Below are 13396 nucleotides of genomic sequence, written 5' to 3'. Positions count from 1 at the left end.
CAGGAGACCCTCCCACACTAGCAGGTAGGTCTGGTTCCATCTCCTACAGGGTCACTGCTCCTTTCCCTGGTACCTGGTATGTGCACTACTTTGTGTATGCCCTCCAAGAGTGGAGTCTCTGTTTCCCCCAGACCTGTCAAAGTCCTGCAGTCAAATCCTGCTAGGCTTCAAAGTCTGATTCTCTGGGAATTCCTCCTCCTGTTGCGAGACCCCCAGGTTGGGAAGCCTGATGTAGGGCTCAGAACCTTCATTCCAGTGGGTGCACTTCTGTGGTATAATTGTTTTCCAGTTTGTGAGTAGCCCACCCAGCGGTTATGGGATTTGATTTTACAGTGATTACGCCCCTCCTACCATCTCATTGCAGTTCTCATTTGTCTTTGCACATGGGGTATCTTTTTTGGAGAATTCCAGTGTCTTCCTGTCGATGATTGTTCAGCAGTTAGTTGTGATTCTGGTGCTCTCGCAAGAGGGAGTGAGTGCATGTCCTTCTGCTCCACCATCTTGAACCAATCTCCTCTGGCCTCTTCTTCTATGCTGTTAATCTTTATGAGCCTACTGGAGGCTGGAGGAGAGAGTTCATTCCTTGGTTTCTCCAGCTTCTAGAGGCTGCTTGCATTCCTTTGCTTCTGTGTCCCTTCTTGGTGTTCGTTCATTTTGTTTTGGGTTTCCTTTGCCATGCAAAAGCTTATAAGTTTGATTAGGTCCCATTTGTTTATTTTTGCTTTTATTTCTATTGCATTGGAAGACTGACCTAAGAAAACGTTGGTACAATTTATGTCAGAGAATGTTCTGCCTGTGTTTTCTCAGAGTTTTATGGTGTCATGTCTTATATTTAAGTCTGTGAGCCATTTTGAGTTTTTTTAGGTGTGTGGTGTGTGGGTGTACTCTAACTTCATTGATTTACATGTGGCTGTCCAGCTTTCCCAACACCACTTGCTGAAGAGACTGTGTTTTCTCCATTGTATATTTTTGCCTCCTTTTTCAAAGATTAATTAACTGTAAGTGTGTGGGTTTATTTCTGGGCTCTCTGTTCAGTTCCATTGATCCATATGTCTGTTTTTGTGCCAGTACTATCCTGTTTTGAATACTGTAGCTTTGTAGTATTATCTGAAGTCTGGGAGGGTTATGCCTCCAGCTTTGTTCTTTTTCCTCAGAATTGCTTTGGCAATTCTGGATCTTTTATGGTTCCATATAAATTTTAGGATTGTTTGTTCTAGTTCTGTGCAAAATGTCATGGGTAATTTGATAGGGATTGCATTAAATCTGTAGATTGCTTTATCAGTGTTTTATATTTCTCAGCATATAAGTCTTTCACCTTGGTAAGGTTTATTTCTAAGTATTTTTTAATGTGATTTTACTTTGTCTTTCTGTTATTTCATTGTTAATGTAAAGAAATGCAACAGAGTTCTGTATGTTAATCTTATATCCTGCTACCTTGCTGAATTCGTTTATCAGTTCTAGTAGTTTTTGTGTGGAATCTTTAGGGTTTTCTATATGTAATATCATATCATCTTCATATAATGACAGTTTTACCTCTTCTCTTCCAATCTGGAAACCTTTATTTCTTTTTCTTGTCTGCTTGCTGTGGCTAGAACTTCCAATATTATGTTGAATAAAAGTGGTGAGAGTGGGCATCCTTGTTTTGTTCCAGATTTTCATGGGAAAGCTTTCAGCTTTTCACCATTGAGTATTATGTTGGCTCTGGGTTTGTCATGAATAACTTTTATTATGTTGAGATGTGTTCCCTCTTTACCCACTTTGATAAGAGTTATTATCATGAATGGATGTTGAATTTTTTTTTTTTTTACAGCCCATGGGCCTCTCACCATTGCGGAGCACAGGCTCCGGACGTGCAGGCTCAGCGGCGATGGCTCACGGGCCGAGCCGCTCTGCGGCATGTGGGATCTTCCTGGACCGGGGCACGAACCCGTGTCCCCTGCATTGGCAGGCGGACTCTCAACCACTGTGCCACCAGGGAAGCCCGGATGTTGAATTTTATCAAATGCTTTTTCTGCATTTATTGAGATGATCATGTGGTTTTTGTCTTTTCTTTTGTTGGTGTGGTTTATCACATTGATTGATTTGCATATTTGGAACCATCCTTGTAACCCTGGGATGAATCCAACTTGACTGTGGTGTATGATCTTTAATTGTGTTGTTAGATTCAGTTTGCTAATATTTTGTTGAGAATTTTTGCATCTGTGTTCATCAAAGATATTGACTGTAATTTTCTTTTTTGGTATTTCCTTTTTCTGGTTTTGGTATCAGGGTGATAGTGGCTTCATAGAATGACTTTGGGGGTGTTCCCCCCTTTTCAGTCTTTTGGAAGACTTTGAGAAGGATCAGTACAAGTTCTTCTTTGTATGTTTGGTAGAATTCCCCAGTGAAGCCATCTGGTCCTAGACTTGTTTGCAGGGAGTTGTTTTTGTTTTTTTAAACAGATTCTGTTTCACTTCTAGTGATTGGTCTGTTCAAATTATCTGTTTCATATTGATTCAGTTTTGGTGGACTGTATGTTTGTAGAAACTTGTCCATTTCTTCTAGATTGTTCAATTAGTAGGCATATAATTGTTCATAGTATTCTCTTATTTTTTTTGTATTTCTGCAGTATCAGTTGCTATTTATCCTCTTTCATTTCTTTTATTGTTTATTTGGGTTCTCTCTCTTTTCTTGATGAGACTGGCCAGAGGTTTGTTGCTTATGTTTACCCTTTCAAAGAACCAGCTCTTAATTTTATTGATTGTTTTTCTATTTCTTTTAATCTCTATTTTATTTATTTCCTCTCTGATCTTTATTATTTCCTTCCTTCTGCTGACTTTAAGTTTTGCTTTTTCTAATTCTTCTAGGTGGTAGTTTGGGTTGTTTGTTTGAGATTTTTTTTGTTTTGTTGAGGAAGGTCTGAATTGCTATGAACTTTCCTCTAAGAACTGCTTTTGCTTCATCCCATAGATTTTGTATGGTTGTGTTTTCATTGTCATTTGTCTCAAGGTATTTTTAATTTTGCCTTTGATTTCATCACTGACCTATTGGTTTTTTAGTAGCATGTTGTTTAGTCTCCATGTAATCTTTGTTTCTCATTTCTCTTTTTGTGGTTGATTTATATTTTCATACTGTTATATCAGAAAAGATGCTTGAAATCATTTCTACCCTCTTAAATTTGTTGAGGGGGTATTTTGTGTCCTAGTACATGGTCAATACTAGAGAATGTTCCATGTGCACTTGAAAAGAATGTATATTCTGGTTTTTTGGGGTGTAGTGTTCTGAAAATATCATAAGTCTTAACAGTTCTGTTACATCACTTAGGATATCTGTTGCCTTATTGATTTTCTGTCTGGAAGATCTGTCCATTGATATGAGTGGGGTGTTTAAGTCTCCTACTACTATTGTATTTGGCAAAGGGATCATCATGTGCAAAGAACATGCAGCGGGGGAAATGGTTTAAGATCGGAAAGAAGGCTAGTGCCGCTGGAATGTAGGAGGTGAAGGGAAAAAAGAAAAAGACAAGATTTCTGCCTTCAAGGAACTCCTCATACCTTAGAGAAAAATATTCCAAAAACTCCTTATTACTCTATGGATCTATGCTTTTCCAAATATAACAGGAAGAAGACATCAGTGTCAGGAATAACCCTTCACTAGCTGATATAAAAACCCAGTTTCATGTTTGTCCTTACCTAGCTTACATAATTTTTTGAAATAGCAGATATGCTTTCATAAGTTGTTGGCTTAGGCTAATGCTAGTATTAGGTCATGTTTACTGAGCATACAGCCTGGCTAAGAAAGAGAACTGACTTGGAGATTGAATCAAGATGCCAAACTGACACATGCCTGCCTACCCTTTTTCTCTCCAAATCTCTTAAAAGATAAACAAGGTATGTAAAAATATATCAGTTATTTAGAAAACAAAAAAGTGAGCCATACATACCCATTTCTCTCCTCCTCATTTCCTCCTTAATTTCTAGCAGCCACTAATCTGTTCTTTACTTTTATAATTTTGTTATTTCAAGGGTGTTATATAAATGGAATAATACACTGTGTAACTTTTGAGGATTGGCTTTTTTACTCAGCATAATTCTCTGGAGATTCATCCAGGATGTTGAGTATATCAATAACTTTGTTCCTTTTTATTGCTGAGTAGTATTCAGTGGCATGAAGGTACCACAGTTTGTTTAACCATTCACCTGTTGAGGGACATCGGAATTGTTACCAGTTTGGGGCTATTACAAATAAAGCTGCTGTAAACATTTGTGTACAGGTTTTTATATGAACACAAAACTTTCACTTTTATAGAATAAATGCCCAGTAGTGCAGCTGGTAAGATGTATGGTATTTTCATGTTTAGTTTTTTAAGAAATTGCCAGACTGTTTTTCAGAGTGCCTGTATCATTTTACATTCCCACCAGCAACGTATGGGTGATCCGATATCTCTGCATTCTGGCCATTTGGTGCTGTCACTATTCTAAATTTTTTGGTACTGTGATATGCATGTAGTAATATTTCTTTGTGGTTTTAATGAGCCTTTCCCTAATGGAAACCTAATGAGTTATTATTATACAGTGGAACATGAGCAGAGAGTATTCTGAGAGGGAAAGTAAAAACTACTCTTGGGAAAATAGGTACCACCCTGAAAGGATCATTTGAAATGAATTTTGAATAAGATAATGGTAAGTAGGGTAAGAAAGAAAAAAATATAATTAGAGATTAGAGGAAAATACATAGGAAAGGAAATGTAATCAAAGTATACTACTTGAGTTTGCAATGTCAAAAACTTACACTCATAATAGTATAAGCATTGTTGCCTTAACTAAAAATAGAAATATAATTATATTGAGAGAATAAGAAAGTGTAGATGAGTGTGGTATTGTGAGAGAGTTAAATTCTTTTCTGTTATAATTCTAATTGCATCCATAAGACCTGCAATTGCTAAATCAAAAAATAGCCATAGAAGCTTATTGATTAAAGTAGACAAGTAACTATGAGAAGTGGAGGAGTTAAAAAGCGGCTGGCTCTGAGGGGAAGAAGGATGGTAATAATGGAGCAAATAAGGGTTGTTTTTTCATTATAAATAAGCCTTTCAGTACAAATTTGCTTTTTAATACTATTCTTATAAGGATATATCACTTTGGACAAAAAACAATTAAAAGTGTATAGAAAGAGACTCTCAGAGTAAATAAATTTAACTCTATACTTTTTACAAGAGACAAATGTATTTCAAATGTCATGGAAAGGATGAAAATGAAAAGATAGAAAAGACAGGAGGCAAATGGAAGCATAGAAAGCAATGTTAATTACAAACAGAAACTGAGTCAAACAGCATTAAGCAAGACAAATAAAGCAGCTTCTCAGAGATCAAAGATTAAAGGGACAAGTACTTTAGAAAAAAAACAGGGATTTAAATAACACACACACACATTCCGGCTTTATACCCAATGGGGTTTACACATTCTTTTCAAACACCAAGTATGGTACATATCCACGATTCATTGGTTAGCCACAGGTAAGAATTTTAAAAAATCTCAACAGGGTACAGTCCACATTTTAAATTTTTCTTATTGTAATAGAATACAATTAGAAATTAACAATAAAACTATGGCAAAAGATATGGCCAGTTAGAAGTTTAAGATAACTCATCTAAAAACTTTGGTTAAAGTGGAAATGAAACAAATTGTAAATTATTTATAAATAAGTGATCATTATAGCAATGCATTTTAAACTTTTTGGGTATGGACAAAACAGTAATCAGGGAAAAATTATAGCCTTAAAATCCATGAATTAGAAACAAAAATAGAGAAGTAAATTAAGTTTTCAAAAAAAAAACTAGGAAAGAAGTAATAAAGTAAATCCACGGAAAGCAATAGGAATTGGCAAAGCTAAAGCCAAGCATTAATAAAATAGAAAATAAGCAAGAAACACATTTTATGAATCAGAAAAGTTAATTCTTCAAACAAACCAATAAAATAGACAAATGATCAACAATTCTAAAAAAAAGGGCACAAATACATGACTTTTGAGGTTCTAAAGGGTCTCTAACCACAGGGGAGATTTAAAAATTGTGTTCAACAGTATATCAATAATCATAATCCAAATGAAACGTCTGTAATTTGGTGAAAGATATCTACCAGAAGATTACAGTAGACATCATACTTAATAGTAAAATATTAGATGCATGTTGACAAAAGCAGGTAAGAGAGAAGAACACTTACTATCCCAGTTACTATACACAATATAATGGGAACTAGAATTCACATTGATTCTGGTTAATGAAGTGAGATCTGAAAAAGAATGCAAAGTATTAGAAAGGAAGGGACAAAATGATCCTTTCTTGAAGATGAAATGACAAAAAGTATTCATGAGGTGCAGGACAATCTACTGGGGAAAAAAAGGCTGTTACTAAGAGAGTTCAGTAAAGCAGTCAACTAAAGATTGTTTTAAAATTACAATAGCTCTTCTACTGTCCCACAATAGCCCATTAGAGAATATCTTGAAAAGAGAGTTCATTTATAATAGCCACAAAAACTGTAAAATATATCCAGCATGAAACTTTACAGGAAAGAAGACCAATAAATAAATAAAATTATTAAACTTTCCTGAATATATAAAATTCAACTTTATTAGGAAGATATGTCATGGATGGGAAGTCTTTCCAAATTAATTTAGGAGTATGATGGTATCTCAATAAGATTTAAAAAATTAAAGTTGACAAGCCAATTCTAAAATTCATTTTGAAGGGAACATATTACCACAGGGAGGGACTTGCTATACCAGATGTTAAAATATACTATGAAGTTATTATATGGCATTAGCATGAGTATAGGCAGATCAGTGAGACAGAGTATATGAATACATAAACATTTCCACTTCCAGTTTACAATCCCAGAAAAAAATATTCTCACAGGTAAGAGACACATACTAGGATTGCAACATTATGTAACAGGAAAAAAATTGAAACCACCTATGTTCATCCGTGGGAGAATGATTAAATACATTATGGCATCTCTGTCTATGGAATAGCAATACTATACAGCTATTTAAAAGAATGAAGATCCAAACACACTGACATATATATATTGTTGAACTGAAAAAAATCTAGCTGTGTAACTAGACAAATAGTATGATATTTATATTAGAGCACACAAACAAAACTATACATCTGTGTGTATATACATACATGTGTACGTGCATCAAGAAAGGATTTGTAAGGGTATACATTAAACTCGTAATAGAGATTAACTTGGTGATAGGGATGTGACCTTGGGGGAAGGGTAAATCTTGACCTTTTATTTTTCATTGGAGTATAGTTGATTTACAGTGTTGCATTGGTTTCAGGTGTACAGCAAACTGATTCAGTTATACATATACATATATCTATTCTTTTTCAGATTCTTTTCCCATTTAGGTTATTACAGAATATTGAGTAGAGTTCCCTCTGCTCTGCAGTAGGTCCTTGTTTGATTATCTGTTTTATAAATAGTAGTGTGTATATGTTAGTCCCAAACTCCTAATTTATCCCTCCCCACCACTTTTCCCTACAACGGATTTAATAATTTGCTATTAAAGCCTTTGTAGGGAAGAATTAGGGTGGCAGTTTCTAATTTGTGAGGGAACAAGATGAGAAGAGAGGTGGGGAAGGGCATCATCCAAACCAGGGTGCTGCCCACATGCACTGGAACAACTACAGCAGCATCACGTCATTGGCAGACTCCAAAGTGTGACCACTTCAAGGCCTGCTTTTGAAAAAAAGCTAGAAAATAATTCATCCAGTAGATGGAAAATAGATGCTGCACTGCACCTGTTAAAGGATACCTTCCTATCCACCCCTAACCCTGCAAAGAGCAGTAAAATCACTTTTGAAAATGTTTTCTGCTTTGGGACTACTGGGAAATGACATATCCTCTGCAAATGAGAGCTCCAGGTAGGTCACCCAAGGCAGCGAGGAGAAAATGTGGAATGAAGTTCTGGCAATTGTCCAAAGCATCAGTGTATCTGAAATAAGTCTAGTTTTGCTCTGTAAGCCATGAAACCTGGTGAGATGGGACCAAAAGATGCAAGCATTCTTTGAGTCCAAGGAGGAAACACCTAGAAACAGACTGTAGCTCTCTTAGCTTCATTTCTCTGTTTTCAGGGAAGATGCAGGCAGAAAAGTCCAGGGGGTCTCACTCAAAACTGTTTTCTGGGTTTTAAGCTGAAATTTACACCTTTAATCTCCAAATTGTGATGGCAGCTGGCCTGGTACATTGCCCTCAGGGCCTGAAGAAGGTGTATAAAGAGATGCTCTTTAAAATATTTCTGGATATCAACAAACGTTTTTTGAAAAAAGAAAACCCAAACCAAACCAAAACAAAACCGGACATGTTGATGAGTTGAGTGTAAATAAGAAGAAACAGAAGGATTCAGATTTTCTTTCAAAAACTGGCTTAACATGAAGGGGGAGAACATCCAGGTGTCAAAATAGGCTTGAGGTTTTGCTGAACCCAGAAGTTCTGGAGAACAGTATGAGATGTTTTTGCCAAACCCTAAATACTGCAGGGTTAAACCTTCCCTCTAACCCATTAGATAATTGCCATTTCATTCTGTGGATTTCTTAATTGTTTCGTCTCTTTTAATGCAAACAAAATAGCCTTGTCTCAATGTAATTTTGCTAATATTTTCATAATTAAATAATTACTTCGACCCTGAATTAAAAACTGTCCTGCTCTCTCTAGGTACAGTAGTCTGGCAGCTGTTTTAAATTTAAATAGCCCTTGAGAGCAGTCAGGTTAAGGACTCAATTTATAACCTTATAAATTAACAGAGGGAAACCTACTCCATAATGCAACAGACAATTCTATTTATAATGCTTAATTAAGCCCCTCCAGTCACTAACAAAACCCATTTGTGACCTTTCATTTCAACCTCCCCCAAATGCAAGTCTCCTGAGATGATATGTGTTAATATGTGAATGTTGATAGAATTTGCTGGCATTATGGTCAGGTATTATATACCTGATGGTCTGGATAAATTAGCTCCTGATAGTTCACTAATCAAATGTAAGAAAATGTCAAGTTGGGCAGCATTGATGAAACCCTTTAGCAAAGCCCTGGAGAGAGGTAGAAAGAAAGGAAAATGCCCATGTCTAATATTGCCTGCAAGCCCTTGCTCTGAATTTCAGAAAGTCTTGGCAACCAAGAGAAAGTATCAGAATTGTATTGAAGGATAGCTGTGGGCAGCCATTCTTGGTGGCTTCATTTATTTGCTATAAATGAAGGCAGCTTCAGCCTGCCTTCTCTTAGCTTAATACAGAAAACCCGAAGTGATAACCAATTCAATGCTGTTTTACCTAAGATATTAACAGAGTGGAGTTATCTGGAAAATTCCAAGTAACTCAGAAAGCTACAGGGTATGGGTAGACTAATGTTTGTAGACATAGGAGTGTCTCCTGGGAACAGGCCCTGGAAGGAGAAAGGAAGCACATATACTACTTGGACACTTTTGTGGCCCAAGGGAGTAGTAGGGACCTGAACACAGGAATTCTTGGAATATGGCCTGGCATCTTGGAATATGTGTGGAGAGTCTTATCAGGTTTTAGGACCGTTCAGGGTATTTCCATATGTAGAGTCAGCATAATGTGATACTTATGGCTCTGCTGCAAGTCTTTAGGCAACCCTTAATTTCATTGCTTCAGTTTTCTCATCTGCAAAATGGGAACCATACAGTACCTACCTTATAGGGTTGTTGTGAAGAATAAATAGAGTTAATACATACATAGGCTTTAAACAGTGCCTGGTGCATAGTAGGCACTATGTAAGCCTTGGCTGTTATCATCATAGCATCTCCATAAAATCTTTCTCCTGTGGGCTCTCTCCTTTCCCAGTGCTGCTATAGCAGTCAGGTCAGGCTGTTGTGACCTCTCTCCTGAATAGCTTCCTAATTCATTTCCTTATTCTAAATCCATATGTCTTCCAATACATCATACACAGTGTTTGCACTTAAATCTTCGAAAAGTCTACTTCTGATCTTGTCCCTATCTTATTCAGTGGTCTGCAGAGTTCATCACATAAAGTCTAAATTCCTCATTCTACCCCTTCGTCCTAACCCTAGTTTCACTTTCTAATTACATTTCACTGCTGCTTCTCACGAACCCTCCCCTGGAGCCACTGCAAGCTCCGTTACTCTCTTCTACTTGTTCTGGCATGTTTTTGCTTTTATACCTGTGCTCACTGTTCTCTCCACTTGGCGTTCACTTTCCTCCCAATATCTTCTGCTTCACCTCCCAGCTGTCCTTGAAAACAAGGCCTGATTGCCACTGCTACCCTGGGGCCTTTCTGATTCTGTCATTTAACCATCCCTCTTTCTTTTCTGACCTCCAATGTTGTTTTAGTTCTCAACCCTAGTTACCTGCTATTACAGCTATTAATTTATATGCCCCCTATTTAGTATGTTCCATATCTTAGCCTCTAAGCCCTGTAAATGAAGGCTGATTCTTTAGTGTGTCCTACTCAGTCCTGTCCTGAACCGTATGCTATGCACAGAGCAGGCCCTCTGCAAACAGGAATTAAATATTAATACTAATATTAATTGGGTCTGTGACTTATTCTTAGTCACTTTATTGCTCTGTGTTTGACTGCCTATGGAAATATTTCAACTCCAAAAAGTAAATAGGATGAAAAAATACCATCAGCAGGAAAAACAAACATACAAAATGCACAATTGATCCCCAAACAATGGACTGTTTTTTAAGAAGGAGCAGTCACAAAAATATTTGGAATCCAGTACCTTTATATCTGGTTACTACAGCTGCGTTGACACTAAGAGGCTCATGAAAGCTGACAGTGAGTGATGTGCTGCTGGTTACCATGAGACAAGCATTGGTTGGCACCTCAGGGGCTCCTGGGACAGAAGGAGAAGCACAAGGACCTTAATATAGCAAATCCTTTTCAAACAATGTTCCTGCCTCTTCAAAGGGTACCCCGAAACACACACTATGGAAACATTTGTTTGTAGAGCCTAATAGATTTTGCTTTTGAACATTTTCATTAGAAGTCTCAATGGCCTTTATTCATTGCTAGTGTGGTCTTATTTGAGCATTAGAACATCTTCTGAAGGGGTAAATAATACCAGTTAAGCCTTCTCAAATTATCTTAGAAACACAATAGGAGATTGGGCTGGACCAGTGGAGAGGAGGCCAGAAAGTGTTAGCAGGAACTGACATTGTAGATAGAGACTGTTACATTTCATAAAGTACTTTCATGTAAATCATTTCGTTGGAGGCTTTTTGCAAGCCTGTTGGGTAAAAAGAACGAGTAACAGCATCCCCACTTTTAGGATGAGGAAACTGCAGCCCAAAGAGGCCAAATTACTGGTTCAGGGACACAGTGAAGACATGGCTAGTATGGAAGCCCATGGCTCCAGATGCCCAATTCTGGGCTCTTGCCAGTATGGAATGCTAACTTGCCTTGCTCTCAGGCTGCTTCCAATTACATCAGGTACTATTTTTCTAAGAAAGACTTCATGGGCAAATGTCATGTCCACTGACCTCAGGTTTTAAAGGACTTCTGATCACTCTAGGTACTTTTTAACACCCAGAAGATGTTTTTAACATCCAGAAGATGTTTTAAAACAACCCAGAAGGGTGTTTTAACACCCAGAAGATGCAAATGTCATGTCCACTAACCTCAGGTTTTAAAGGCCTTCTGATCACTGTAGGTACTTTTTAACACCCAGAAGATGTTTTGTAATTTAGAAAAAATTTAAAAAATGGCATCAAGCCTAAAAATGTGACTGATTCTAGTATTAATCTGTCCTAAAATGAGGTACCATAGTAAATACATTTATTGAAACAATTGCTGAATATCTTTTTTAAAAAAACGTGTATCAGCATTGCTAGAGATTGTTAATGTTAAAAGCAGCCTTTCGTTAATGTTACTTAAGGTATTTGCTTCAAGAGAAAGGATTAGGCCTAGATTTGGCATTTAGTGTACAATACTACAGAAAACAAGAATTTCCCTGCCTTTGGTGTTTATTTATATCACAAAGCAGAGGCGGATAATTCCTAGCCTAATGAACCCATCTTTCCCTTATGTTTAAATTTTCAAGCCTAGTTTTTAGTTTTTGTTGTTTGAATAAGATAACCTGTTGGAATAAGAGTTTAATGTTTCACAAGTGTTCGGATTTTATATGAATTTTTATATCAAGGTCGGCACTAAGCAGTACCTTCCAGTGCTAATGAGTATTATCCAGAAACAAGGCTTTTCTTAAACTAACAGAAAGAACTGGTAAAGAGAATGGAAGTGCAGACAGCAGCGTAGTTCATGGGTTGATTGTCCTTCTCTGTTGCCTGTATTAACCGAAGGTCAGTTTATATAAGCTGTATATAGTAGAGAGTTGAAAACAACTTAAACTGGAGCTTGAAGCAGAAACTGGACAAATAGGCAAACAAATGGTTTTCCACCTCCACATCCACAAAATATAGGCACTTCGGGCATCAGACCATCCAAGTCATTAGGCATTAGGGTGTAGCGGGTGGAAAGTGCTAGATGAGTGTGACATGGTGGAGGGAAGCCAGCAGCACTAAAGCCTCACGGCTGTTGTCACAGAACCTATGAGGAGCCCGAAAATCAAGCAAGACACAAGATCCTTTTACAGCCTCCCAGAGCCCTTGCTCCACATAGGCTGACAACGGCCATCCATGACCCTGTAGAGCTGCAAAAAATCAGTGCAAGAAGGCCTGGCTCTCTCAAACCAGGGTTCAGTCTAGTTAAATGTACAAGTCCTCTGCTTATACTCACTGGCATGTTCAAAGCCTGTTTTCATGCGTCTGTAGAGTCGGTACCTCCACTCCCAAGCTTTCAGTTGTTTCTCTTTCTCTGTGTTGTCCAGGCTGAATCTTTCATTCTCCACCTGAGCAGACAGTTCACTCACCCTCTCCTGGGCTTCCTGCACCAGCGTGTTGAGGTGCATTGCTCGGCTTTCCAGGCTGACAACTGAAGGGAAAAAAAAGGGGTGACTCCCTTTTCTTTCTGGGGAAATGCTACTTCGTTGGCAGGATATCTGAGAGTCTACTATGGGTTTTTAAAAATGCCTGGGGAAAGTGGAATCTGTGTTCATTATTAACTATCTTACTATGATAAGGTCTAATTGGTGACACCACTAGTTGATAGTACACCTATCAGCTTAAGAGATTCCCATTGCTCTCTGGCCGAGACAGCTGCCTAGCAGAGTTAATTAGAATTCCACTAGTATGAGGCCCACTTCTGTTTCACATCGCACACGTTCGTTTCCGTGATCTTCAGAGGGACAAACACTAAGGGGCAAAAGCTTTGTAGGACTAGGAAGGCCTTAAGAAAAGTTGTCCATGAGGCAAGTTGCATTCTGCTGAAGAATATGTTTGTTTTTTTTGTTTTTGGTGTTTTTTGTTTGTTAT

General features: G+C 37.5%; 1 protein-coding gene across 1 annotated transcript in view; it reads right to left on the bottom strand.

Annotated features, from left to right (window-relative positions):
* Positions 1–13396, bottom strand: part of ANKFN1 (ankyrin repeat and fibronectin type III domain containing 1) — a 138572-nt gene that overhangs the window by 109327 nt on the left and 15849 nt on the right. Inside the window, exons 3-4 of the mRNA XM_060134735.1 lie at positions 12762–12956; positions 10750–10863 (exon numbers count right to left, since the gene is read on the bottom strand). Of these exons, the coding sequence (XP_059990718.1) occupies positions 10750–10863; positions 12762–12956 (309 nt within the window). The remainder of the gene's footprint in view (positions 1–10749; positions 10864–12761; positions 12957–13396) is intronic.

Source organism: Lagenorhynchus albirostris, chromosome 20 (assembly GCF_949774975.1).
Source record: "Lagenorhynchus albirostris chromosome 20, mLagAlb1.1, whole genome shotgun sequence".
NCBI lineage: Eukaryota > Metazoa > Chordata > Mammalia > Artiodactyla > Delphinidae > Lagenorhynchus > Lagenorhynchus albirostris.
Note: the sequence above shows the minus strand (reverse complement) of the source record. Positions and strands in the feature narration are given on the sequence as shown.